This window comes from Apus apus, chromosome 1, assembly GCF_020740795.1.
Source record: "Apus apus isolate bApuApu2 chromosome 1, bApuApu2.pri.cur, whole genome shotgun sequence".
NCBI classification, from domain to species: domain Eukaryota; kingdom Metazoa; phylum Chordata; class Aves; order Apodiformes; family Apodidae; genus Apus; species Apus apus.
The window spans coordinates 193,117,470-193,143,366 of NC_067282.1; the positions used below are offsets into that span (position 1 = coordinate 193,117,470).

At 43.5% G+C, this 25,897-nt stretch overlaps 2 protein-coding genes across 6 annotated transcripts; one reads left to right on the plus strand and one right to left on the minus strand.

Moving 5' to 3' along the window:
- The first annotated feature begins 247 nt into the window (after positions 1-247).
- DNAJC2 (DnaJ heat shock protein family (Hsp40) member C2) lies at positions 248-16,754 on the plus strand. 4 transcript variants are annotated; one of them, XM_051623226.1, is made up of 18 exons: positions 249-409; positions 1,175-1,365; positions 1,982-2,057; positions 2,347-2,445; positions 4,644-4,785; positions 5,964-6,044; positions 6,798-6,863; positions 9,042-9,133; positions 9,236-9,357; positions 10,410-10,559; positions 10,852-10,940; positions 11,027-11,096; positions 12,650-12,834; positions 13,447-13,617; positions 14,108-14,208; positions 15,120-15,227; positions 15,956-16,110; positions 16,630-16,754. In XM_051623226.1, exons 1-18 carry the CDS (start codon positions 352-354, stop codon positions 16,702-16,704), a joined length of 2,031 nt encoding a protein of 676 aa, XP_051479186.1. In that variant the 5' UTR covers positions 249-351; the 3' UTR covers positions 16,705-16,754. The 4 variants fall into 4 exon arrangements, 3 of the variants coding, with proteins under 3 accessions (XP_051479186.1, XP_051479212.1, XP_051479197.1); XR_007889862.1 differs by lacking the exons at positions 15,956-16,110; positions 16,630-16,754 and adding an exon at positions 14,320-14,589 and having other exon boundaries at positions 248-409; positions 15,120-15,210; XM_051623237.1 differs by lacking the exon at positions 13,447-13,617 and having other exon boundaries at positions 251-409.
- On the minus strand, positions 16,702-25,889 carry PMPCB (peptidase, mitochondrial processing subunit beta). 2 transcript variants are annotated; one of them, XM_051623275.1, is made up of 13 exons: positions 25,764-25,889; positions 23,463-23,603; positions 23,053-23,139; positions 22,450-22,579; positions 21,859-22,057; positions 21,097-21,176; positions 20,422-20,534; positions 19,978-20,121; positions 19,247-19,407; positions 17,533-17,618; positions 17,370-17,458; positions 17,077-17,152; positions 16,702-16,982 (listed from the first exon to the last, which is right to left on the minus strand). In XM_051623275.1, exons 1-13 carry the CDS (start codon positions 25,851-25,853, stop codon positions 16,918-16,920), a joined length of 1,461 nt encoding a protein of 486 aa, XP_051479235.1. In that variant the 5' UTR covers positions 25,854-25,889; the 3' UTR covers positions 16,702-16,917. The 2 variants fall into 2 exon arrangements, with proteins under 2 accessions (XP_051479235.1, XP_051479226.1); XM_051623266.1 differs by having other exon boundaries at positions 16,793-16,982; positions 19,247-19,410.
- Positions 25,890-25,897: the final 8 nt, after the last annotated feature.

The window sequence follows — 25,897 nt, forward strand, 5'->3', positions numbered from 1 at the left end:
CCGGCATCTCCTTCCCCCCCGCCACCGCTGTCCCCGATAGAGAGTTCCGCCCGCGGCGCCGGGGGAACGCGCGCGGCGCCGGTCGGACCCGCACCCCCCGCACCCCCCGCACCGCACACCCCACCCCCCCCCCCCCGCGGCTGGGGCCGCCGCTCCGGTGCGGAGAGCGGGTGTGAAGCAGGGAGCGGGGCGGGGCCGGGGCCGCGCTACCGCCGGGCCGCTTCCCCCCGCCGCACCCGCCCCGGAAGCGCTCGGCGGGCGCCTCCGCGCGCCGGCCCCGGGCAACCGGCCAGGCGAGGCGAGCGGCCCCGGTGCCAGGCCCGGCCCCCCGGTGCCAGCCCCGGCCCGGCCATGCTGCGCGGGGCGCGGCACGGGCAGCTCACCGCCGTCTGCAGGGCGCTGGCGGGCGGTAGGTACCGCGGGCGCGGCCCCGGGGCCGCAGCCGGGCGGGAGCGGGGCCCGGGGCGCTGCTGCGGGGCTCTCCCGCCGCTGCCGGGAGCACCGGGGCTTCCCGGGCGGGTGTGTGTGGGAGGGCGCGGTCCCGGGAGCAAACCCGCGCCCGGCCCCCGCCTCGGCGGCTGCGCTGGGAAAACCTTCCGTTTGGGGATAGCTCCGCGCTGCGGTCACGGCGCTGCGGGTCTGGGGCCGGGCCGGGCTGCGGGTCTGGGGCCGCGCTGCGGGTCTGGGGCCGGGCTGCGGGTCTGGGGCCGGGCCGGGCTGCGGGTCTGGGGCCGGGCTGCGGGTCTGGGGCCGGGCTGCGGGTCTGGGGCCGGGCCGGGCCGGGCTGCCAGCGGGAGCGGCCTGGGAGCGGGAACGCGGGGAGACCCGGCGCGCCGGGGGGTTCCGCCGCGGTTCTCCCCTCTGGCACCCAAGCAAGGAAGGCGTTAAGTGCCATTGAACGCGTGCGTGGCTTTCACTTGGAAGCAGCTTTCAAGCTGTGAGAGCCCAGTGGAGCGTTTGGGAGGCGCTGCCCGGCAGGCGTGTGTCCTGCCTGCTTCTTGCAGCCCTTCCCGCAGCCCGGTGTTTGTGGAGCGAGCTGGAAGGTCCGGCGGCCCGAAGCCTGGTGCGATGCAGGGCTTTGGTGGCTTTGGTGGGGCCTCCTTTAGTGCAATTAAATTAAATGTAAAAAGTAAAACCACAGAAGGTGAAGTTGCTTTTATGTTTTTGCTTGTAGCATCAGTACTCTGTCAAGTGGAACCTGTGGGAAGATGGTTTGAAGCGTTTATTAAGAGGAGAAACATAAATGTTTCTGCCTCTTTCCAGGAGCTGGAAGATGAGAAGGAACTTTCTGAAGAGTCAGGGGATGAAGAATTGCAGCTTGAAGAATTTCCTATGTTAAAAACCCTTGATCCAAAGGACTGGAAGGTACTCTGTTGATACAGATTAGTGTTAATTACTTTTGCTGGAAATCTCCTGTCAAAGCTATCTGCCATTCCCAGCTGCTCAAGATCCCCTTCCTCCTCCCCTCCCGTGCCCAACTGGCTTAGTTTGTGTCCCTTAGCATGGTAGCAGGGTTTGTATTTTCCACGTGTAGCTGGTCAGAGAGGGAAATGCATGGACACATCAGGATGAGATCTTGGTTTTAAGCCGTTGCTTGTGGTTTGACTGCTGCAAGCAGCAGGAGTCTCTCTTCTCCCTCTTGCCACCTCTCTTACTCTGCAGCTGTGTTAGCACTCTTGATATTAAAGGCAGCAACTCAATTTTCCAATAATTGAACTTTCCAGAATCTGGTGCTTTAATCCAATTTAGATTAAGCTACTTGAATTCCTGTAGCAGTGGCTCACATTATTAATACTTAGTTAATCAATTTTGACCTTTACAACGATTGTTCCTATGGCCCTGCTCTAATATTTATTGGGAATTATTCTGCATCTTGCTTTTAAAAGATGGGGAGGAGAACTGGTTTTCTGCATGTGCCATGTTGTGGCTTTTTAGGTCACGTTTGTTAGTGTTTATTAGGTTTATTTTTTTTTTACCTCAGAATCAAGACCATTATGCAGTTCTTGGCCTAGGAAATACACGATACAGGGCTACTCAGAAGCAAATCAAAGCAGCTCGTAAGTACCTTTCATGCATAACCACACCTTCCTTTCAGGTGTTACAGTTATTTTGTGTCTCAGCAAAAATGAAATAATTTTAATTCTGACCATAGTGTTAATCAAAGAAAATTCATTAACTCAGATCTGGTTTCTTCCTGATGTTTTTTGGGGGCTTGTTTTCTAATATTTTTTTTCTAAGTATGTCTTTAGAGAAATGTCCGTTGGAGTTACTGTATTGTTTTGTAGCTTGTGAGAAATAAACTGTTGATGATGAAGTGCTTCTAAACCAAATGCATCTGTTTGCTAGACAAATCCATGGTTTTGAAACATCACCCAGACAAGCGAAAAGCTGCAGGGGAACAGATTGGAGAAGGTGATAATGATTATTTTACCTGCATAACTAAAGGTAAGCAGTTGATTGCTTTCATTAGATACTCTCTCAGTTTACCTGATCACCTAACACATATTTGTAGTGCTTTATTAGGCTTCCAAATAATTGTCAGTTACTAAAAAGCCAGAGAAGTTCTTTTTCCACTCTAGAAAACAGCCTCAATAAATAGAGGTCACATTCTCCTAAGTCCCCACTGGGCAGAAACAGGATGGGAATGCAGCTGATAGACCTTGCTCTGCTATCCCACTTGTGGAAATGTGAGCCCTTGGAGCAGTGTTTGCAAAGAGGAGCCACCAGAGGTAGCCACATCCCTGGGATGAACTGAGTGCTGTACAGTAATGCCCCTCAGACACCAGCAGCACCTGGAAAATCTGAATTCTGATGTGCTTGCTCAGCCAACAGAGCTTCTGTTCATTTGATCCAGGACAGCAGCTTCTCCAGCTGCCCTTTTTTTGCCCACAGACGACTTGAGTGAACTCAACTGAGGAACATTTCCCTTCTTGCCAATTCTAAAACCAGAGGGAATGTTCTAGGTGTATGACTTATGCCTCTAGAAATCCTTTGGAGTTTGGCTTTTTTGTTTATTTTAAACAATTATTTTTTTTTTTACTCAGTAAGATCAGGAATGGGGGAAATCTTGGAATTTGTGTGTTCTGAGCTTTCTTCCTCTGGGTGTTCTCTTACAATACTAGTTAAAATGTTAGATGATGTGTTAGACAAGCTCATGTTTCAGCTTCTCTTAGAGTTGTCAAAAGGAAAAAAGTTGCCAAAGGATTTTTTTTTTTCCATAGTTGCAGTCCTGTCAGAAACTGGCAGATACTTATAATAAGAACACCCTACACTTGAATGCAGGAGTGTGCTCTGTGTTCTACCTGCAAGGAGCAAAACATGTTTCCTCTTAACTGCTTCCGATGTCAGCTAAAGGATAAACAGAAAGGAAAGCACAAAGTGACATGCAAGAGGAGTGAGGCTTCCAGGCAGCACCTTGGAGGAAGGAAATGCAGTGGCAGGGAAGGGGAATCTGGAGTAGGAGCAAGCAGTAATGGAATGGACAGAAGGAACTTGGAAAAACAGGAGTATGTAGGTGGGATTCAGAGCTGGGTCTGACGGTGGAATGAGTGGGAGATACAGTGTTGAGGAATCAAGTCTGTGGGAGAAGAATGGAGGATCTGTGTGGAAGGGACATCTCTTAAGTAGAAGAGGAACCAATGGATGCACACAGAAATTCTTGCGTCAGGAAAACGGTGTGAGGGTTATCAAAGCTCCTAGCTTGCAATGTAGAGGATAACTGGGACATTCAGAGTATTGGCAGAGGGACTGTGGGAAGGGAAGACTGGCAGGCAGCAGCTCTTTGGTGGTTCCTTCTGTTCCTTCCTCTCTGGTTAATGTGTGCAGTGAGATCAGTTTACAGAGCACCAGTGTCCCCTCCAGCTTGTCACCTTCTAGATCTGACCTTCCCAGTGCAGTGTTCCCTGTCCAGGGATGCAGTCAGGGAAGCCCCTGTATTGGTTGCAACACAAATTTGATTCCTTTGATGAATTTTCCCTCTTACTGAAAAACAGTGGGTCTTGTAGAACTGGCAAAGTAATTCCACACTTTGAGAGAAGGTGAAACTTCACTGAAGTGTGTGTGATTTCCAGGTTATAGGATCCAGTAATGTGGTGCTCCCAAACTGCAAGACTGTAGGAATAGGAAAACTGGGAGCACGTGCATGTTTTGGCCAGTAGCTGTGTGGTGGTTTCTACTCTTTTCAAGTCTCAGTACAACTTCATCATGAGCTGCAAAAATTGTAGTGGATGGCTCCTGTTCTTGCCAGTTCTGATACTGTATGAACTCAGGAACTGCTTTTACTCTGTGCCTGGCCAATTTTTTATCTGCAAGGATCCTGGTGTTAAGATAAAAGCCTGAAGACATCATGCCCAAATTCCTAGTGCCTGAACCAAATTAACTGCTATAAGTGTATTTCAAATATAATCTAGTTTGTTCCATCTTTAATGGTCTTGTTTTTCATAAACATTTTCTTCCTCAGTTTAAGAGGATCTGAGTGTTAGCAATGCTACTTGGTGTCACTAAAATAATGACATATCAAGCTGTACAGAATGACAGATCAAATGCAGATCTGAGAGCACCTTTTAAACACTTAGAACCTTTTCCCACCTTGTGGGGAAGACTCATTTTAGTCACATGTTTTACATCTGGGAACTTCTTTTCAGCTTATGAAATACTGTCTGATCCTGTGAAACGACGAGCATTTAACAGCATAGATCCTACTTTTGATAATTCTGTACCTTCCAAAAGTGAAGCAAAAGAGAACTTCTTTGAAGTTTTTTCACCAGTTTTTGAAAGAAACGCCAGGTAAGCTTTGTCAGGCTGCCTTTGCTCCTGCTGGAAAACCAGCCATTTGCAGACTCCTCTGGATTTGTGTTTTCAGCAGATGTGATTTTAAGGGATGTTGGGAGATGCATTCATTTGCTAGAAATGGGATACAAGTAAAATAGTGCATCCTCTTGTATTTAATTTTAAAAGAATCTGAACTGTCACACCAGTGGCATCAACTCTGACCCATGAGATTAAAAAAAATATTTCAGTCTTGCCTCCACTGTTCTTTCTGCTTCATCTTACAACTATTTTCTGTACCAAGTGTGTGTATGCTACTGATTAAAATTCCTTTTTACTGTTATTTTCTTATGAGACATTAAGAGAAGGTAATAGTCATGTTCATAATTTAGCTGGTTAAAAGAGAAGATAAATTTAACTATCAATATTTGGTGGTTTTCTCTTAAGGTGTGTGACTTTTTCTGCATTTGATTCATGCTTGCCAATTAACTTTTTATTAAGTTTATCACAACAGAAATCCTATTTCACTTTGTACCTGTATAAAAAAAAGTGTTTTACTGTGTGAGGCACTTCACAACGCATTCTGAGCAATCTGTTGATTATTTAAAGTAGATTTATTGAATCTTTTACCAAGTATTCCAGAGATTCAGACTGGAATCTGTGGTTGTGAGAGGGGTTGTTTCCTTCTCTACTTGGAAATGGATGTTATGTCATGGAATAACAAATTCTAGAGCATATGGAAGATTCCCCTCTTTGTAGGGAAAAATGGAACAGAGGTAGAACGTGCATTATTCCCTTGTGCTCCATTAGAATATGTGGGGAAGCTTCCTGGAGCCTGCCACAGAGCTGAGTTATTCACAGAGTAACTTTTGTCCGCTTTGTGTAAGTTTCTCTCTCAGAAGAATGTGTGTGGAGAATTGTTTATCTACAAAGACAGCTTGTGCTCCATCAGGTCCCCCTGTAGACACAGCAAACTTGGGCAGGAGTTTCCTTTTCTGGGAGAGTGCTCCAAAAAAGGCCCAATCTGGAGGATGTCCAGAAGGGACTCTCCTGTTTTCTTCCTCTTTCCTGGTTCCCTTCTGTGTTGGTGGGAGGGAGCCTCTGAGTTGGTATTTTGATTCCATATTTAACACTTGCAATGGTATGAAGTAAGATTATATATAATTGTTTCTTTAATATATCAATTTATTTTTCAGGTGGTCAAATAAGAAAAATGTTCCTAAACTTGGGGACATGAACTCATCATTTGAAGAGGTAGATGCATTCTATTCATTTTGGTAAGTTAGCTGATACCTCAGTTTCTATTCATAGTATTCAAGATGTGTGGCAGAAAGGGCTTCCACACCTTTTTGTATGTGGGTTGTTGCCTGGGGCCTTTCTTGACCCAGTGATGTCACTAAATCACCCCTCAGCTGTTTGGTGCCTTCCACAAACTGGGCTGGCTTTCTCCAAGCTAAGACACCCACATTGTAAATGCACAGTTACAGGAGGAGCTTCTGACAGTTCTCTGACCACAACAGCCATCAACTGAGTTGACCCACAGCCTAGAAGTGGGGTTCATCTCACCTAACTTGTGGGTTCAGTGGAGGTGTCTACCAGGTATTTCAGCTCCCCTGGTTAAGGGGGTCTGTCTAGTCCAATAAAGTCAGTAGAGTTTATGGCTTGACTCATCAGCCAAATACAGATGCTTATATAAAGATTAAATTAATTTCTCTCTGTACTCTACAGACTGCATTATACCTCCACTGTCTATAATGGGAGCTTAGACAACTGCACTGTAGACATTGGTAGAGTTGGTGAGACTGATCCTATCCTGAAATACAGGGGTGTCTGCAGTACAGAGAGGTGTAAATCTTGCATTTGACTTAGAGTGGAATCATTGTAGGTGCAGTATAATAGCAAATTATGTATTATAAACTGTAAATAACAGTATAAGTGCCTACAAAAACCTAATTGTAAAAAAAGGTAGATTATTTATGATAGTTGTGCTGTTTTCTTTCTTCTTTTTTTTTTTAAATTATTTACTTTAGGTATAATTTTGATTCCTGGAGAGAGTTTTCCTATTTAGATGAAGAGGAAAAAGAAAAAGCAGAATGGTATGTAAGTAATAAGAAATTTGACAGGATACTGAGAGATTGATACAGCAAAATTTTCCAGCTATTTGACTATAAGTCACAGGAAGAGAAGGTAGCTGAACTACGACTGAATCCCACTCTCCTGGCTCAGTAGTCAGTCACAGACTGGAACTGGACTGACTGTGGAATTCTTTTTGTCTTATTTGAGTAATTGAAGCAGTTCTTGCTTACGTCACAGAGGTGCTTCTGAGGCGCTTTGAAATGCGTGTTCATCTGAGTTCAGACTTGCAGTTCCATCAAGTCCCAAACCCAGGTTGAACCTGGAGCCAGAACAGAGTAGATGAGTAAGCAGGTTCTCTTTTCTCTCATTTTGTTCACCAACTCTTTATTAAACTGTGCTGAGATAAGTGATACTTTCTAGAATTGAGAGAGATTAGTTCTGATGGCTTGACGTCAATAAAAGCAGTGTATTTGTTGATGTAGTGATTGTTGCTGAATTACTCAGACCACATTGCCATTGGAAAATACATTCTATTTTTATCCTTTCTACAGTTATGAACACACAATGTTCAAGTTAAAGCATGGAGTCATGCAGTCAAAATGTATTTCACAGGACACAGCCTTTCACTTAGTCACCCTTGTATAACCATAACTTGCATTCAATGAACCTCTTTATCCAGGTTTGAATAGAAATCAATTTTGTAGATAGACTGAGTGGTTAGCTTGCTTTGTGGCTAAAAACTGTGCCTTATTTAGGCTCTAGCCAGGTATTTGTTCCTTTTCTCTTATCCCTTTTCCTGGTATCCCATTTTTTGAGCCTCTCTGGACCCAGTGTTCTCCCTGCTGTGAAAGTTCCATGAAGGCACTGTAATCAATTCCATACCCCCTGTATTTTTTAATAAAATATACAGATTAATCTCTAGGCTTCTTATTGGAGAAAGGCTCTTGAATTATTTGTGTAGCTGTTTTTGTGCTTATTCCTGTCATTATTGTCCTTTTCTAAAAACACTGAGACAGATGGTTACACAGTGTGCTGTACTTAAGAGAGAGAACTATGTTTCAGCTTCTTCTGTTCAGATCGTCATATTCTTGTTATCCCTGCATGCCAAAGGTGATGCTACTCCTGTTTTAAACCTTCAGTCTCCTCACAGTAGTCCCCTACTCTGTTATGGGGATTGTACTCTTTATTCTGAGGTACATTGTTTTGTATTTCGTTGTGTAAATGAGGAGCTAGACCCCCATTAAAATTTTTCCTCTTTCTTGACAGCTCTGATGTATTTTTATGAAGACAGGCTGAGGGAGTTGGGGTTGTTCAGGCTGAAGAAGAGAAGGCTCTTGGGGGACCTTATAGAGGCCTTCCAGTACCTGAAGGGGCTACAGGAAAGCTGGGGAGGGACTTCGTCCAAGAGCTTGTAGTGATAGGACGAGGTGTAATGGCTTTAAACTGGAAGAGAAGAGATTGAGGTTAAAGATCAGGAGGAAATTCTTTAATGTGAGGGCGGTCAGACACTGGAAGAGGCTGCCCAGGGAAGCTGTAGAAGCTCCATCCCTGGGAACATGCAGGGCAGGTTGGATGGGGCTCCGAGCAGCCTGATCTGGTGGGAGCTGTCCCTGCCCATGCAGAGGGCTGCAACTAGATGCTCTTTAAGGTCCCTTCCAACCCAAACCATTCTATGAGTCTATGATTCTATGATTTTCAGATTAGTCATCTATTTAACCTGAGCTGTATTTTACTGGAATGAATCTGGCATGGTTTTCCCAGTGTCACAGTACTTCACAGAAAGTGTTCTTTCTGTGCTTTTACTTGACATGACCTATATTCTGTAAAATTGAGATAATTGCCATTGATTATATTGCTGCCCTTTAATTAAGCTGTTTGCCAGCATTTCAGTAGTTGTTTGGGTTTAATGTTAGGCCAACAAGTGGATTCTGTTTTGAAAATAAAGTCCATGATCTCATTCCCTGCAATGACAGATAAGCAGCTTGTTCTGTCAGGTGTTTTGAAGGCTTATGTAATTGTGTAAATGCTTAGCATTTTTTACATGAGCTTGGGGCCTGGAACTTCATTTTTTCAAGTCCATTTGTTAAGTATTCAGAGAAGAGCATCTGTGTGGGGAAACTTAAAGGTTGCTGTTGAATTTCCAACAGAGTGACACTGTAGGGTATTAGCACTGAACTAACTACGCTTTGCCTTTTCAGTCGAGATGAAAGGAGGTGGATTGAAAAGCAGAACAGAGCTGCCAGAGCATTGAGAAAAAAAGAAGAAATGAACAGAATTAGGACACTTGTTGGTGAGCATCTAAACTGCAGGTTTTTTCAAGACAGATTTGTTAACTAACAGTGGAAACCTCCTGTTTTTTCTTTTGTATATGATGAATCCTTTTTTCTGCCAGATAACGCATACAGCTGTGACCCCAGGATAAAGAAATTTAAGGAGGAGGAAAAGGCAAAGAAGGAAGCAGAAAAGAAAGCAAAGGTAGAAGCAAAACGAAAAGAACAGGAGGCAAAAGAAAAAGTAAGTTAATGACTTCATTTGGTCTGAAAAACCCTAGTTCAGTCATACCGGATACACTGCTTCAGCTTCTAACAGAGACTTTCCAACATCCTAGAATTATACTGGGATTGAAAGATATATTGTCTTTGATCCCTGTGCAACAGGCAGTGCAGCCTAATGTCCAGCCTAAACCTCCCCTGGTGTAGCTTTAGGCCATTGCCTATCACTGTTTACTTGTGAGAGGAGACCTCAAGCAGGTCAACATTCCTACCCAACTTGGTGTCATCTGCAAACTTGCTGAGGGTGCATTCTATCTCCTCACAAGGTCATTGATAAAGATGTTAAAGCAGCACAGATCTGATACAAAAAAGACCTTCTAAGACAGAGTTTTGTTGTTGCATACACTTCCTCTGGTGTAGAGGCAGCCATTGAGTTCTGTGGCTGCTTTCCTTTTTCATGACATGGGTACAGCTGCTTGCCTCGTGCTTATGGTCTGTGCATAGTTGACTGGTATGAAACACTCAAGTTCCCCTAGTTAAGAGAAGTCTGTCTAGTCCAATGAAGTCAGTAGAGTTTATGGCTTGACTCATCATACATAATGTATTTGATTAATGTTAAGTTTGGAAAAGATGGCTCTGAAAGCAGTACCAGAAATCAAAGAGAACTGTAAGGTGCTAAAAAGCAATTTAAAAGACAGCACTGAAGCACTGAGAGACTTTATGTTAAAAGGAGAAATGTTGGAGCACTGTATTTTTCCAAGCTTGTACTCCTGGGGCAGCCATAGGAATTTTCATACAGTTTTGTATCTTCATTTTAAAGGAAGTTAAGACTTATAAACTATGGGTCTCATAGTGAGTATCTGAATTAATGCCAACTGGCCCATATTTAATCACCTCCCTCAAAATCCTTGGAAACCAAAACACTGAAGTAATGATTTATTAAAAAAAAAAACAATGACAAAACAAACACAAAAAAACCCAAACAAAACCTGAAGCAACACATTTTAATACTGAATAACCCTATAACAGTGTGACTTCGAGGTTTTGTGATTGTTTTTTTGCTTTTGATTGCAGCAAAGACAAGCAGAATTGGAAGCAGCACGGTTAGCAAAAGAAAAGGAGGAAGAAGAAGTTAGGCAACAAGCATTAGTAGCAAAAAAGGAAAAAGAGATACAGAAAAAAGCAATCAAGAAAGAAAGGCAAAAACTGAGAACAACATGCAAGGTACTTAAATATTATTACAGTGAAATACAGGTTACATCAGTGAAATTGCTATGTTTGCTTAGATGTCACATGCTTGCTTGTTCTTATGGCTGGAGATGGGTATGGAAAGTGGATTTACTAAAAAGCAAAATACTACACCACATACTTACGATAGTTTTGAGTTATGAGTAAAGCTGACCAAATAGGTCCAAGCACAGCAGTGGCTGAAGAATGCTGTGTGTTAAGCCTTTTGTCTGAAGGAACAGGACAATAAAGTTCAAGAACTTTGTAGAACATGTATTTCTGCTTCCAGAACTGGAATTACTTTTCTGATAATGAGGCAGATTGTGTTAAAATGATGGAGGAGGTGGAAAAGCTTTGTGATCGTCTTGAGCTAGCAAGGTAAGTTTTCCTGCTGCTGACTTATGTTTGTTTTGATACCCATCTTTCTACTAGCTATCTGTTGTAACTTAATAATTTATTTTTAGTCTGCAATGCTTGAATGAAGCACTTACATCCACAACAAGGGAAGGAGGAAAGGCGGCTGTAGTAAAACAGGTAATTATGCTGAGTGTCAAATCAAAGTAACAGAATAACTTGATTTGTGAAATCAACATGAGTCAGTCAAAGTAAGACACAACCTAGCAGCAGTGGGATCCTGCCTGTTAAACACAAAGGACTGATTTTTAAGAGTCCCCAAGCAGACTTGATCGCTGCTCCATTTTACATTGGGCAGTTCATGGCTGGTGAAATAACCAGGGCCAGCTGAGAGAAACATGTATTTTTAATTAGTAAAGGACACAAAACCTACCATTTGTACAGTATACAGGGACAGTAGAGGAATTTAATTGTGCCAAGCAATGGGCTGCAACTACCTGGAGGGGAAGTAGGGCAGTTTTAGCCTATTCTGTAACACAAGAAAAATGCAAGTCTGGTATCTGTGATCTGGGACTAGATCCACAAGAGGACCCAAGTGCTGCAGGTAGTAGGCACTGGGTGGGTTGGATACCTAAGTATGGGAAAAGCAAGACACTTGTGATTGAGATTTGTAAAACTCAGCAAGGATCTGCCTAAATTTGCCAGCAGGGAAAAGCCATTGGGACTAATAAGGCTGAACTTAAGAGAGAATAAGGTGCTTTCTCATGTGCTTTGGATTCACAGCTGTGAACTTTCTTCCTTGCTGGGGATGATCCAACCCTGTCCCAGGGTCAGGTTTACTCAGCAGATAACTTAAGACTCAAATCCCTCTTTTCCTACAGGAGACCGAATGCAATCTCCCCATCTCCAGGAAAGTCCTCCAAATACAGGACAGTCACCTTTCTGTCTCTCTCAAGTGTTTCACTTTTGCATTCATAAAAACTATGTATCACATAAAATCTTCTGGCAAAAGGGAAGTTACTAGGAGACAGATAGAGAGAAACCTATTTTGGGCATCCTGCCAACAGGATTAAGTGCACAGTTTTTTAATATTGCCAAGACTAGACTGGGCATACTCAGAAGGAGATACATGGAAGATAAGCCACACCACAGTCTCAAGATGTGGTTACAGTTCACAAAGCTGTGCAATGAATAACCAGTTCTGCTGAACTGCTTGCTAACAAACTACATGTGGCCATCTAACCCTGAGTAAGCACCTACTGACTAAAATGGGGGTTGTTCCAGGTAATGCTAACTTAATAACTGAGAATTTCTGGCATAACAAGGCTTAAGTAGCAGTTGACTTGAAGAATGGGAAATCAGTGTATTCAACATGGATATTTAACTGCCCTGACCAGTCACTTCAAGTTCCTAATACTTTTGTGGATCTGTCCCTGTAAGTCACGTGTTAGCCTGGACATTGACACCATATTCAGAAGTTTTGCTTTAAGCTTAGGAGTGTTCATTTAATTTGCTAGAGAACTTAATGGATTTTTGCTGCAGCTCCTAATCTGGGATGGCCAAATTTATGCATGGGATGGAGGGAGATAACACTGGAGCAGATGAGCTCCTCAGTTTCCTTATGTGTTATGTACAGAACAGAAACTAAGCAAACTTCAAGGCCATTCCAGAGAGAGGGGTTTGTGTCACCGTAAAATGTAAAAAATAAATAAAGCCTGTTTACAATCCTTCAGATAGAAGAAATAAATGAACAAATAAGGCGAGAGAAAGAAGAGGCAGAAGCTCGCATGCGTCAAGCAACAAAGAGTTCAGAGAAGTCAAGCACTGGTGGTGGAGGGGGAAGCAAAAATTGGCCAGAAGATGATTTACAGTTGTTAATAAAAGCTGTGAACCTCTTCCCAGCAGGGACTAACTCAAGGTACTTACAGGTTTGGTGTTAAAAGCCCTACTAACAATTTTTAATTAAATAACAATCTCTCTCAGTACAACTTTTCAGATCTTCCTAAGTATGATGCCAATATAAGAACTTCTGAACTTCGTAATCTTCCTTGACTGTTGTGCAGCCTAGGGTTTGTCTTCTCTTAGTACCAAGCTCTACATGTCACTGGACTTATCTCTGGCCTTCTATCTTGTTTCCCCCCAGACTTGGGCCTCAGTCCACCAGCAGGATTTTGCAGAGATGAATGTCTGCACAGAGCTTACTACAGTACAGGCTCTAGCCCTTAAAGCAGCAGACAAAAACAAAGTGACCTTGATAACATTATGGGTAGGAATGGAAGTATGTAAGCTGCTTCCAGGAGCTCCACAATAAATGTGAGGCTGGTCTCTACACAGTAGAAAGAAAACATCCTGAGATAAAAGCAATGTGCTGCAGCTCTCTTCAGGGGAGAGGAAAGCCAGGGGAAAAGGGAAAGGCTGGGATTCACAGAAAGCAGCAGTAGTGGCAATCAGCTTACATATGAGCATCATGAACAGGCACATGCCTTAAATCCAGTTCTTTCCCAGGAGTGAAATGCCTTCTTCCACTTAGGATTCACAGATTTGAAGTCTCCATTACAAGATTTGGATGCTTAATTTTAGAAAAAACAAGCTGTTATCCTCTGTATGGAGATGATACCAGTACCTGTTTCTGCACTGCAGCTCAGTCAAGAGTACTCATTGACAACAAAGGCCTAGATACGATCCTCCTGTCTGACCAGGTGCAAATATTCCCTTCCATTTTCTAATAATGCACTAGGAGTAATTTTGGGACTAGGCCCATTCCAGCTCTCTCCTGGTGAAGCCCCTTTACTAGATAGGTATTCTTCTGGGGGGCAGTGGAAACAGGGTTAGTAACTTCTTAATCCTATCAGCACAGCCTGCAGTATTTCATCCCAGAGGTGTTGAGGGAGTTCAGGGAAGCAACAGCTGAGCAGACTTTTGAGGATTAGAGGTTTGCACTTACCTATATTCTACCCCTTCCTTATTGGGAGCCAAAAAGTTGAACCAAGCTGACTGAATTCTTAAGGGAAGCATCTGCATTTAGTGACTGAAAACTTTCCAGAATAGTTACCATGAGGGTTTATATGTATTTAAGTATGGTTAAACTTCCTTAAGAGTTGATACAAATGTGTACAGGAGCTTGACCGTAGCTCGTATGAAGATAACCTAGTATGTAATATGCTGGTTCACCCTTTCTGCTCTTGCTTTAGGTGGGAAGTTATTGCCAATTACATGAACTTGCACTCTACTACTGGAATAAAACGAACAGCAAAAGATGTCATCAATAAAGCAAAGAGCCTCCAAAAGCTTGGTATCTATATTTCCTTACTTTTGTCATAAGATTGTCTGCATGCTTCTCTACAGCTTGATTTTCTGAGTGGCACTGTGTTCCTGAGAAAATCCTCTCTATATCCCCCAAAAGAAATGGAGTTCAGATTGAAGACTGAGAGGAGCACTTACATGATGCAGTATTTCCAACCTAATGGCTGTTGTGCAAGTCACCATCTCCTGAGCGACTCAGGAATTCTCTAACTTGATGCAAGATGTCCAGGCCACAGGGGGTGCCTCGGCTCCTCTGCACTCAGAGACAAATTGGCCTGCCAGAAAGCTCTGTACAAAGGAAGGCATCTAGAATAACTGGAACTGATGAAGCGTTGATACTTTAAAAAGATGAATGGGAGCTGGCACCAGAGTAAGACATCTAAATTAATGTGGCTTATCTCCTCTTGTGGTCAATAGAGCCTAGAGAGCTCTGGAGTGAGTTCTCAAGAAAATCAAAACATTCCACTATAGAATAAAAGAAGTTTTAAGTTTCTCCATTCCAAAACCCATCCCTGCAGAAGGAGGATCCACACTTCCCCAGTGTTCCTGCCCCTCTGGCATGCTTTTACTCTGGGTAATGTGTGAGGCTTGTGCCACAGCCTTTGCTTGAGAGAATAATCCTTCTTGATTTCACTGAAGTTGCAAATTCAGGCTTAAGCTTAAACAGGGAAAGTATTAATCTTGGCAGTATAAAGCAGGATAGGAGTTGGAGAACCTCACATTTTGGACCCCAAAAGTTTTATTTCTTTTTCTGTCTACCAACCCCTTGATCATCATTTTAAAGGAAGTAGGAATTAGGTATTTTGTGATTATTGGTTTATCTGCTACACAATGGTATTATTATTATTACATCTGGCTTTAATTTTGTTGCAATAATTATTCAATGTCTGTTGCTTGTAGACCCTCACCAAAAAGATGATATAAACAAGAAAGCATTTGACAAATTTAAAAAAGAACATGGTGTGGTGCCTCAGATGGACAGTGCTGCCCCCTCGGAACGATTTGAAGGTAAAGGTGAAAAGGGAGCCCTTCTTGCAGAATCATCTCCCCTGTGCTTCTTACTAAGCAATAAAAATTAGAAACTTACTTAGAAATTTATGTAGCAAGTAAGAAAGTGATCAGGGTTCCATTACCAGAGGGCTTCTGGTACACACAGTACAAACCACAGTTAACGAACTAGTGACAGCCTGAAATGCTTCCATGTGAGGCCACAGTTAAAGTCTGATGCTGAGATTTCCTGTTCCTCAGAGGGTGCTACATTGTCAGGTAAGGGTAGGCCTAAGAGGATGCATTTGAGGTACAGAATCATCCTACAGGTGAGCTTTGGTCTCCTGTTAAATCCCAAACACCTCCCATCAAATTTTCCAGAGACTTGCATAAGGCCAAATGCTGCCTTACTGAAACACAAAAGGAAAAGTTACATTGCTGCCCTAAAGATGTTGTCAGCACGGTGTTGGGTCACTGTAGCTGCCCTGTGAAGCCACAAAAGATGGTGCCTTCTGACTTCCTTGTACTTATTTAAAGATCCCAGGGATGACTTGTCCAGGCAGTTTCAGGGTTTGTTTATATTTCTTTCAGGTTTTTGGTATGGGTAGTCCTTAGGTCAGACTGCAGATTAGTTGCATCACAAAACTGCAAGGATTTTAAATCAACTGTAATTGATTTGATTTCTTAGGCTTATCTCATAGACACCTTATTTTTTTTTTTCTTACTGTCATTTTTGCATTTGAAAACAGGATCACCTTTAGATTCGTCCCCTTGGACTACAGAAGAACAAAAGCTTTTAGAACAAGCACTGAAGACTTACCCAGTAAATACTCCAGAAAGATGGGAGAAAATAGCAGCAGCTGTTCCAGGCCGGTCAAAAAAAGACTGCATGAAACGATACAAGGTAGGGTGCCTCACCTCCTTCGAGGACTAATTATCCCAGGTCTTGTCAGAATAATTTGCTTTTACTGTTGCTTTCCATACCAGAGACAGTTCCTGACAACAGCAAACTAGCACAAGGTGCAGCCTTATGGATAAACTTTTTTTTTTGGTAACTCAACCCCAAGACAGCAGCAGGGGCTAAGTTTTCCTCAGTGAAAGCAGTGGCTCTGGAAGCTGGGAAGGGAGGTCTGTGTGATTAAGTCTGTCTTACAATTTGGGAGCGAGTTCTTGTAGATGGTCAAGTCCTATCCCTAGCCTTGTGTAAGCAAAGTTCCTGCTGAAGAGCAAGTAGATGAGCATTGACCTTTCCATTAATTTGCTAGTTTCTAAGAGAAATTGTTTTAAGGTATTAAGCTGTCTACATTCATCATTATGCTGAGAGCTAGAGTGTTTCAAGCTGAATAGATGTAGTGTTCAAAACCACAGCACTGTTAACAAGTTCCACATTTAGATAAGTACCTTTTTCTTTCCAACTCTCCAGGAACTCGTTGAAATGGTCAAGGCAAAGAAAGCTGCTCAAGAACAAGTGATGAATGCTACTAAAGTCAAGAAATGACTCTTACTGACAATCTTTTGTTTTATAATAAAAATGCAAATACTGTACAAGTTTTCATTCCTTCCTTAATTATACAAATACACAGGACTGGCTGGTTCTTGAGTTTTAATCTTCTCAAATGCATTTCTCCCACTCAAAAACTTAAAACGGGGTATAGTTGTGGGTTTGTTGTTTTTTTTAAAGCTCAAACATACTGAAAGTTCTTGTTATTCACTACTCACGAAGCCAGTACATGCCACTGCAGATTTTGTTATACTCTGGAAGTTGTTCAATTGGACCTGGAAGTTAAAGAAAGTTGGCCATGACACATGCTAAACTGATACTGGTTGGTGTGGAGGGGTTATGGGAGGGTGGGAAACTTATCCAACATACCAACAGCAGCAACTGCAGGATGCTTATCATAGATGTACTTTGTGCAAACTTCTCTAATAGTCTGGGCATCAATAGCCTGAAAGGGGTAAAGAGACATCTTCATTACCAATCCCACCTAAAAGAGTATTAAGAGCTGGTGATCTTAATTTTGTACAATGCAGGGGAACAGACAACAAAACAGCTGGAAATGTTCTCCATTGAAAATAGTCTAACAACTTCTGTATTGTTACTTCCTGTAGCAATGACATTTCTTAAGGGCCTAACTTTAAAATTGTACCATGACTGACACTTACTTCAATTCTTGCTTCAAGTTCTGGAATTGGGATTCGGCGCTTGTAACACAGCATTTGTCTTCCAATGTCTTCACAGATTGGTGTGGACCCTAAAATGGGATCAATATGCATCAATAATCAGGATGCAACTCCACTAAGAATAAAAAGCACTCATAAGTCTCACCATCAAGTTGTAGCAGCATGTTTGTCTTCAGTAGATTTTTCGCTCTAGCTACTTCATTTTCTGTAACATTTGTGCAAAGTCTTATCCTGAAAAATAGTTAAAATCCAAAGGCATTAAATAATGGTAACCTGTAGAATACAAGATTGCCTCTGATAATGAGGTGCATATACCAGGCATGTGTTTCCTATAGACAGAGCAGTTAAAGAGAATTTGGTATGGAAACAAGCCATAGGCTGCAAAGCAGCAGCATTAAGAGTAGGGGTTTTTGGATGCACCCCAATACACCCAAGAGCAAGTTTTTCCCCTTAGAGCTGTATTTCATTTTATTACATGAAATTTCTAAGCCAAATGTAGTCCATACTTGCTATCTCAAGAATAGCTGTTACTAAGATAGCAGGAGACAAAACAATTAGCAGTAATTAGCCCAGAAAGCAGTCCATTACTTCCTGGCTCTTGGCAAGATAATTATACACCACGCTGCATAAAGAACATTGCGCTAGGACAGGGGGATGCATTAGATATCTTAACCAGATCTTGTCACAGGAATGGTTCCTACCTTCCCTGGTACTAAGCTGCAGCAAACAGACAGCTAAAATCATGCCATTTTCTCCACAAGGTGTTTACAGAGACCTCATAGAACAATGGTGTAATGATCTATGTAATTAAACTCATTTTCAAGTTTCCCTTCACCTTTTGTTTCAACTTAACCCACTTTAAATCAGTATTCTTACATAACATGTATCTGTCTCTAACCACATCTGCAGTTCAAGCGTTACAACTGCATCTGTGCACATCTTTGAAATTTAGATTTAAGCCTCAGATGAATTAATATTACCTAGAATAGGTAATACCTAGAATATTAATAGGAAAGCTGGGGAGGGATTTTTTACAAGGGCTTGTAGCTGGAGGACAAGGGGTAATGGCTTAAAATGGGAAGAGGGGAGATGTAGGTTAGACCTTAGGAGGAATTTTTTTACTGTGAGGGTGGTGAGACACTGGAACTGGTTGCCCAGGGAAGCTGTGGATGCCTCATCCCTGAAAGCTAGACCAGGCTGGATGGGGCTCTGAGCAACCTGGTCTAGTGGGAGGTGTCCCTGCCCATGCAGGGGGTTGGAACTAGATGATCTTTAAGGTTCCTTCCAACCCAAAATTCCATGTAAGGCAGCAGATGAGCTGGTACATCATTTCACTTTCCCAGGTACTCACTAGAGCTCTGTTAACACCACCACCTGGTAGGTCACGTGGGATGGCAACTGCAGAGTGGGTAATGACTAATGGTGTTTGTAGGGAACTGCACATTCATTACTCTCATTCATTAATACTTCTTCAGTTGCCAAATGTGCAGCTCAGGAGCACTGCATACTGCTGACTTAGGAGTATTTGAAAAGGTTTGATGCATTTTCCTAAGCCGTGTCACTTGCAAGTAAAAAAAACATCACTGCCATGTTTTCCTGTACAAGGAATGCTACTGTATTAACTACCGTTACTATTTATTCTTCCAGGGCAGAAAAAGGAAAGCAAACATAAACCTTCAGCTATTCACTCTAAGTAAGGCTGCCAGAAACTGACTGCACTTACAATTTAATGCATTTGTTTCTTCCAGGCAAGACTAAGCAGAGAAACAAAAATATTCCCTTTAAATGACTGCTTTTTTATGTATAATTGTATTCCTCCTCTGAAAACAGTATTTTTAGAGAAGCAGCTGTTAGCTTACCATTCTCTCTGAACAAAGTGCACCATGTCCTGTATAGTAGATGGCTCACAGACCATATAGAGTCCCCACAGCCCCGTATCAGTGTAGCAGGTGTTGAAGGACTGGAAACTGTGACACAGGTTACCATGGCAGGCAATCTGAGCAAGTTTACTGGACAAATTCTGCTGAGATGGGAAAAAAAAAAATGTTTTATTAAGTGTTTTGAAAGCCTACCAGTCACCTCCATGGTCTCCTGTTTTCATTTCAATGACGACAGAACATGCAGCAGTATCAGACTCCGGTAGAAGCTACGAGGTTAATTATCAGCTCTTCATCTCAACACTCCTTTTCCTTGCATGTAATTCCACGTTTCCAAGTAACAGCCCCAATTTAAGCCAAATCATCAAGCTACTTAGGTTCAAGAAAGGGATAGTTACCGATACCCACAGGTTCTGATGACATACAGGTATAAAACACCCTGCTTTCCATGAGGGCTGGCAGACCTCAAGTCAAATCTACTTAGATGGTTCAGAACCACTTCCTAAGATATTCCTAGATCCCAGGCAACAAATTCTCTCCGACTCACAACTGTATCCCCCTCTCCCACTCCAAAAAAGAACCTTCAGAAACAGCCACAAAGCAGCACTGGCACCATCAGAAGGGTCTGAATGGGTCTATACTGGCCAGTAGCCAAGTCAGAGAGATCTCACCAGCCTCATTAAGAGCAGGAAGGTGCTTGCATGTTCACTCACCACGCCTCCTCCAAAGGAACGATCCCAGTTACCTATCAGAGTATTTGCTACCATAAGTGGGATTGTATCTGGGTGTGACCAGCCAGCTGCTTCAACAGCTATTGCCAGGTGTGCCAGGGGCATCTTGTCATCTCTTATACGGATCTGTGGGAACATGAGAGTAGATGCAACACAACCTGTACACACTACTGTATTCAGGAAGTCAAAACATCAGGAGACAGACATTTCCATTACATCTGGATTATAAAGAATGCACATAGAGCACCAAAAATGAAAGCATGTGAAGTTTTATCTGACATTGGCCTTCACTAGTCTTCCCTGTGACAACTCTGGAGCACTTGTCCACCAGCAAGCCTAATGCCACACACAGAGAGAAGGCACTACAGGTCCATTGTGCTTACAGGGGATACAAGGGTCAGCTCAAAAAGCCACCTAACAGCTTACCTCACTACCTGTGAAGCTGCAAGGTGGCAGGGGTGGCAGTCCTCCTTCAGGAGCAGATGGCAAGTTCCCAAAGTGGCACTTTGCTAGGTCAAGTAGCTCATCATGACAGACCCCTGAACAAAGAGATTTCACATACTTTGTAGTGTCATTCTGTAAACAGTTCATTTAAATTGATGTGAGGTTTAAGCTTAACTAAGCTGTAATTTATTGTTCCCCCATTTTATGGCACACTTTCAGATTCCTCACACCTCCTTATCGCACAGAGTAAGATCATCATTATGACCCTCCTTAATTCTCTTCAATAGCTTCCTATTAATATCACACCAAATCAAGCTGTTTGCTCTCAGTTTCAACCCTCAATCCTATTCCTCTTTGTGTGCTTTCATTGCTACTCTCCCTTTCACATTGAACCCCTTCTAGGCCCCTTTTTTCCTGCCCACATGGAAGAATGACTTTGGCCTCCAATTCACTTCTAGTTACTGGTTTAAGAATGTTTCTGGAATATCACTGAAGGGAAAAAGGAACAAAAGTTCAAAGGGTAACCTTGCAGGGCTAACAATGAACTTTCAGGACCTACTGAACAAGGGGCAATTCATCACGTAAATCCCAGAAACTTAAAAGACCATTGTTTTAAGCACAGTTTCACATGATCCAGGGTGAATATTCCATACTAACCTCCAGCAGCAGCCAGAACCATTCTGGGTCCTTTGTAATGTGTTGTTATGTACTCGACCAAGTCATTACGGTTTATGGATCTAGAAACAGTCAAGGAAACACCACTATTGAGTCTAAGTTCATTAGAAGAAAAAGAGCTAAATTTATAGAACAATATTATACCAAAATAATTGTAAGCACTGCCAATTCACAAAGCTGTGCAGAAGCAGAAAGCTAAAATAAGGGTGGCTTCCTAAAAATGAATAGGAACTTGATATATTTTGCCTTTCAAAGCTCTTCTAGCTTCCTGAGAAGGAGTAAGAATTACAACTCAGCCAAGGGGAGACAGGATCCACTAATGATCTCATGCCCATTTGAGAATAGCACATTTAGCAGTCTCCTGGTCTGCACTGGTGTAAACAAATGCTGAAAGAGCAGTGCAAACACAGCTGTATTTACAATAATGCCCAACACGACTGATGGGAAAAGGAGCATTTCCAATTTTGTGTCAAATGCATTTTTAATAAACAGGAGAAGAATACAGCATTGAAGAGATGCAGCAGACATCTGAAGTTCACATACCCTTTGATGCCTATAACAGGGGATTTAAGGCAACAGAGGAATTAATTAAGGCAATAAAGGAGTTCTTGCAGTTATAGAGTGCAATTTCAGTTACCTTCCAAGTAAAAATGAAAACGGACACTGTTCCCTACATTTTTCAGATTAATCTTTTCAATATATAAGTTACCACGCAGTTAAAGACAGCCACAAATTTGGACATACTTGATGTTTTCAGTGGGTCCTAAAATTGTCCGTCCTAGGGATGTTTTCTGATAAGCTGTAGCATGAAGGTAATCAAAGACAACTTCTTGTAAATTGGTTTCAACCTCTTGCATCTCTCGAAGTATAACTCCTCGCTCACGCTCAATCTCTGCTTCTCCCAGGGTACTGTTCTGAATTATGTCAGCGAGAATTTCCACAGCTAATTGAAAATAGAAATGAGAATGGAAAGTATGTGTTCAGACTACCAGTAAATTCTGGTTCCAAAAGTAAAACCCACCCCAAAGACTAAGTGGCTCAAGATTTGCTAATAACATTTACAAGGGGACAAACCACTTTCTTTGCAGGAAGGGAGAAGTCCAAAACATATTTTACTTTGAGACTTTAAAGACAAAATGTGTCAGGTGTCAACATCCCTGCTGGTTCTCCTTTCCAAACCTGAATTCTCACATTCCTGTGAAGTTCAAAAAAGGACTTTTCACCCAGGAAGGAAGGGACTGTTATACTGCAAAAGCTTTTTTCTGTGTCATCTCATTGGGAGCTGGATAAGCTCTTTGTTCTTTGCTGCTTTTCTGATGAAATAACAGCAGTTACCTCTTGGCAAATCTTTTGAAAAAGCCTTTGCATAATACACGGTCTGTTCCCTGGATGTATATGCATTCAGATGAGCTCCCATGTTCTCAATCTCCAGCTCAAGGTCTAACTGAGATCTCTTTTTTGTTCCCTGGAATAAAACAAAGAGAAAATCAAACTAGACCCTTTCATTCACCTACTCATCATTAATACTTCTTGACTGGAAAAGTCAAGGTGAAGAGAAAGAAAAGGTCTTAGGAAAAGAAAACTGGCATACTAATCTCTCCAAGCTTGAAAGTCAGGTGCAAATCCTACTATGGTCCCAAAGGAAAATAAAAAGCTGTCAAGAACCAGATTACATGTTTTCTACGACTACTACAGTAAGTTATAAGCGAGTTAAAATTAGACATGTTACTAATCTCTAGTTGTGTCAACTACACAGAACTAGGACTTTAGCTTCACTTTCTAATGGAAACCAAAGCCTAAGTTATCCACTTTTTTCTCCTTCTCTCTTCAATTTATAAAATTTACTTATACAATTCTGACAATGTTCTTATAATTGATCTGTAAAGATAAATAACTTAGAAGTCCATTGCAGACTTCTACATCAAGACTCCTACTCACCTTGAAAGCCATATGCTCAAGGAAGTGAGCAGTTCCATTGTTCTTCTCATTTTCGTACCTGCTTCCAGCATCAATCCAGAGTCCAACCTCATTGGGGCAAAAATAAAAAAGCAATCATTTTAACAGCTAACTATGCAGCTTTGCTGGTTTTGGGTATGAACTACACGTAGATTTTTCCAGACCTATTTTTAAATGGCTTTTCATTAAACAAAGCAGGTTTTCAAGAAAAAAAAAAACACGTTGAACTTCACCAAAAAAATCTAATCACAATTCATTTACAAAAGCCTGAAGACTTCTATTTTCTAGTGGAAGTTTTAGAAACAATTGTTAACAAGCACTGAAAGAATGGAATTTAGGAAATGAACACACACGAGCAGTTACAAAGATCTTTCCCTTTACAAGGTACCTACTGTGCATGTTGAGAGTCCAGAGTCTTCAGAAGCTACTTGCAAGCCATTTTCCAGAGGACTCACCCTAGTTTCAGGAACATTTAAGATTACTTCTGTTGCTGCTTTGGAAGCTCTGAGCCTGCCTCTTCCAATATGCACATACTGCAAGGAAAAAGCATCACACTCAAGATTGTTAAGGCATATCCTGGAGTGCCCTTCTGTAAAATGTATTCCTGAACTTGAATATTAAGATCATGGATCTTTCTTTAAAAAGAAAAAAAAACTGAGCACTGATTTATTTGCCACCTCTTCACATTAGGGGTGTATTAACCTGACTCAGAAGAAAAAAAGGATGATAGCTACAAGGGAGTAGAATGCACCTGCTTCCCTCCAATCAAATGATCTGACAAAAAAGCCTGTCATTACGGCCAGCCAGCCACCCTGAGAGCCACTCTTGCTTCCCTGTTCTGCCAGCAACAGCCTGCAGGACCTTGAATACATCCCTTAACATCTGGAATTCACTTTTAGATAAAACGTACCCAAAAGAAGTGAGATACAGTCCAAGGGCCTATGTCCAGGACCGCAAATCACAGCCACTCATTGTTCAGAACAGGACAGATATTGAAATTGCCACCCTTTATATGTGCATCTGGCAGTTGAAGCACATTAAATCTGAATGTGGTTGAAAAGAAGGGAAGATGTAGGTTAAAAAGGAAAAAGTTTATGGCACTTTTTAAACATAAAGAAATGTAAATATGTATCCAAGAAACAACCTATTAAAAAAAACCCTAATGCATCAAATAAAGAAAGATTTCCCTCATCATACGACTGCCTTAAATGTGAAAGTACAAAATCCAGTCCTTACCTACTCTCCCCCTGGAATACCAACAGGCTAGATCTCTCAAAACTCACGTATATTAGGATTGAAGCACAACCCAAGTCTGAAGGGGCCTCAGGAGGTCTGCAGTCCAACTTCCTGCTCCAAGCATGATCAGCTATGGGGTCAGACCAGTTTACTTGGGGCTTCTTGCAGCTGGGTATTGAAAATCTCCCAGAATGGTGAGAAACCACACAGCTTTTTTGGGCATCCTGCTCCACTGCTTAACTGCCTCAAGGAAAAAAGTTTTCCATATATCCAGTTTTGCCACTCTTGTGCCAACTGGCTGATTCTGCCACCATGCCCCACTGTGAAAAGCCTGGTTCTGTATTCCTGACAACATCCCCATAGGTACTGGCACACAGCTGTTGAGTTCAACCAAAGCTGTGTCTTCTCTGGGCTAAGTCCCAGACCTTCTGCCTCTCCTCGAAGAGCACGGGCTCCAGCTGACAAGCATCTTGCTGACCCTGCTGAACACACTCCAGGTCACTAACATCCTCTTTACACTCAGGAGCCTCAAACCAGCTGCCTCAGCCTAACTGCCTGACAGGGGCAGACTAATCACTGCCCTTGTTCTGCGGGCTGTGCTCCCGTCAGTTCAGCCAGGCCCCTGCCGGCCTGCTCTGCTGCCACACGCTGCCTGCCCATCACAGTCCCTGCCCTCCGGCACCCAGGCCTCTGCCGCAGAGCTGCTCCCCAGGCTGTCAGTTCCCAGCCTGGCATCGTTTCCACCACGAGTGTGCTACACGGGGAGGGAGAAACCTGTGTCTGAAAACAAAATCTCCCTCTCTTGTTTACAGAAGGAAAAGCTTAGGTTTCAAACTGAGAGAATGGGGAACACGGCAGAAGGGGAGAGCTGTGGGATCGGGGCCTCTGCACAGAATCCGGCTAACCACGGGAAAGAAGGAGGGTTTAAGCCGTCTCCAAGCTGCCCTGGGGTGAGCAGGGTAGGCCCGTGCTGGGGCGGGGGCTTCTGCTGCCCCTCTTTAAGGCACCGCCCCACTCCGGGCCCGAGACGCTGCGCCAGCCCCGACGCCCGGGCACGGCGGGGGGACACGGCGGCACCGCGGGGGGACACGGCGGCACGGCGGACACGGCGGCGGGCAGCGGGCCCCGGGGGCGGGCAGCGGGTCCCGGGGGCGGGCAGCGGGTCCCGGGGGCGGGCAGCAGGCCCCGCCGTGCGGCCCCGGGGCCCACTCCCGGGGCAGAGCCGAGGGGCGCCCCCCGCCCTCCCCGCAGCCGGGAACAGACTACAATTCCCGCCATGCACCGCGACAGGGCGCCCACTCAGCGCCCCTTTCCTGCCGCAGGGACTACAAATCCCAGCGTGCCCCGCGCCGCCGCCCCCCCCCTCCCCCCCGCGGCAGCCGGAGCACCGGCCTGGGGACTCACGGGGGGGCCGGGACCCCCCGCACCTCCCTCTCCCTCCCCGCTCCGCTGCCTACCCGCTCCCCCGAGCCGGACGCCTGCACAAGGCGAGCAGACCAAGGCAGGAAAAGCCGCCGAGCCGCCAGGCGAGCTGTAGACGCAGCCATCTTGGCGAGCGGGTGGGCGGGACAGCGGCGGCACCGCGGCGTGC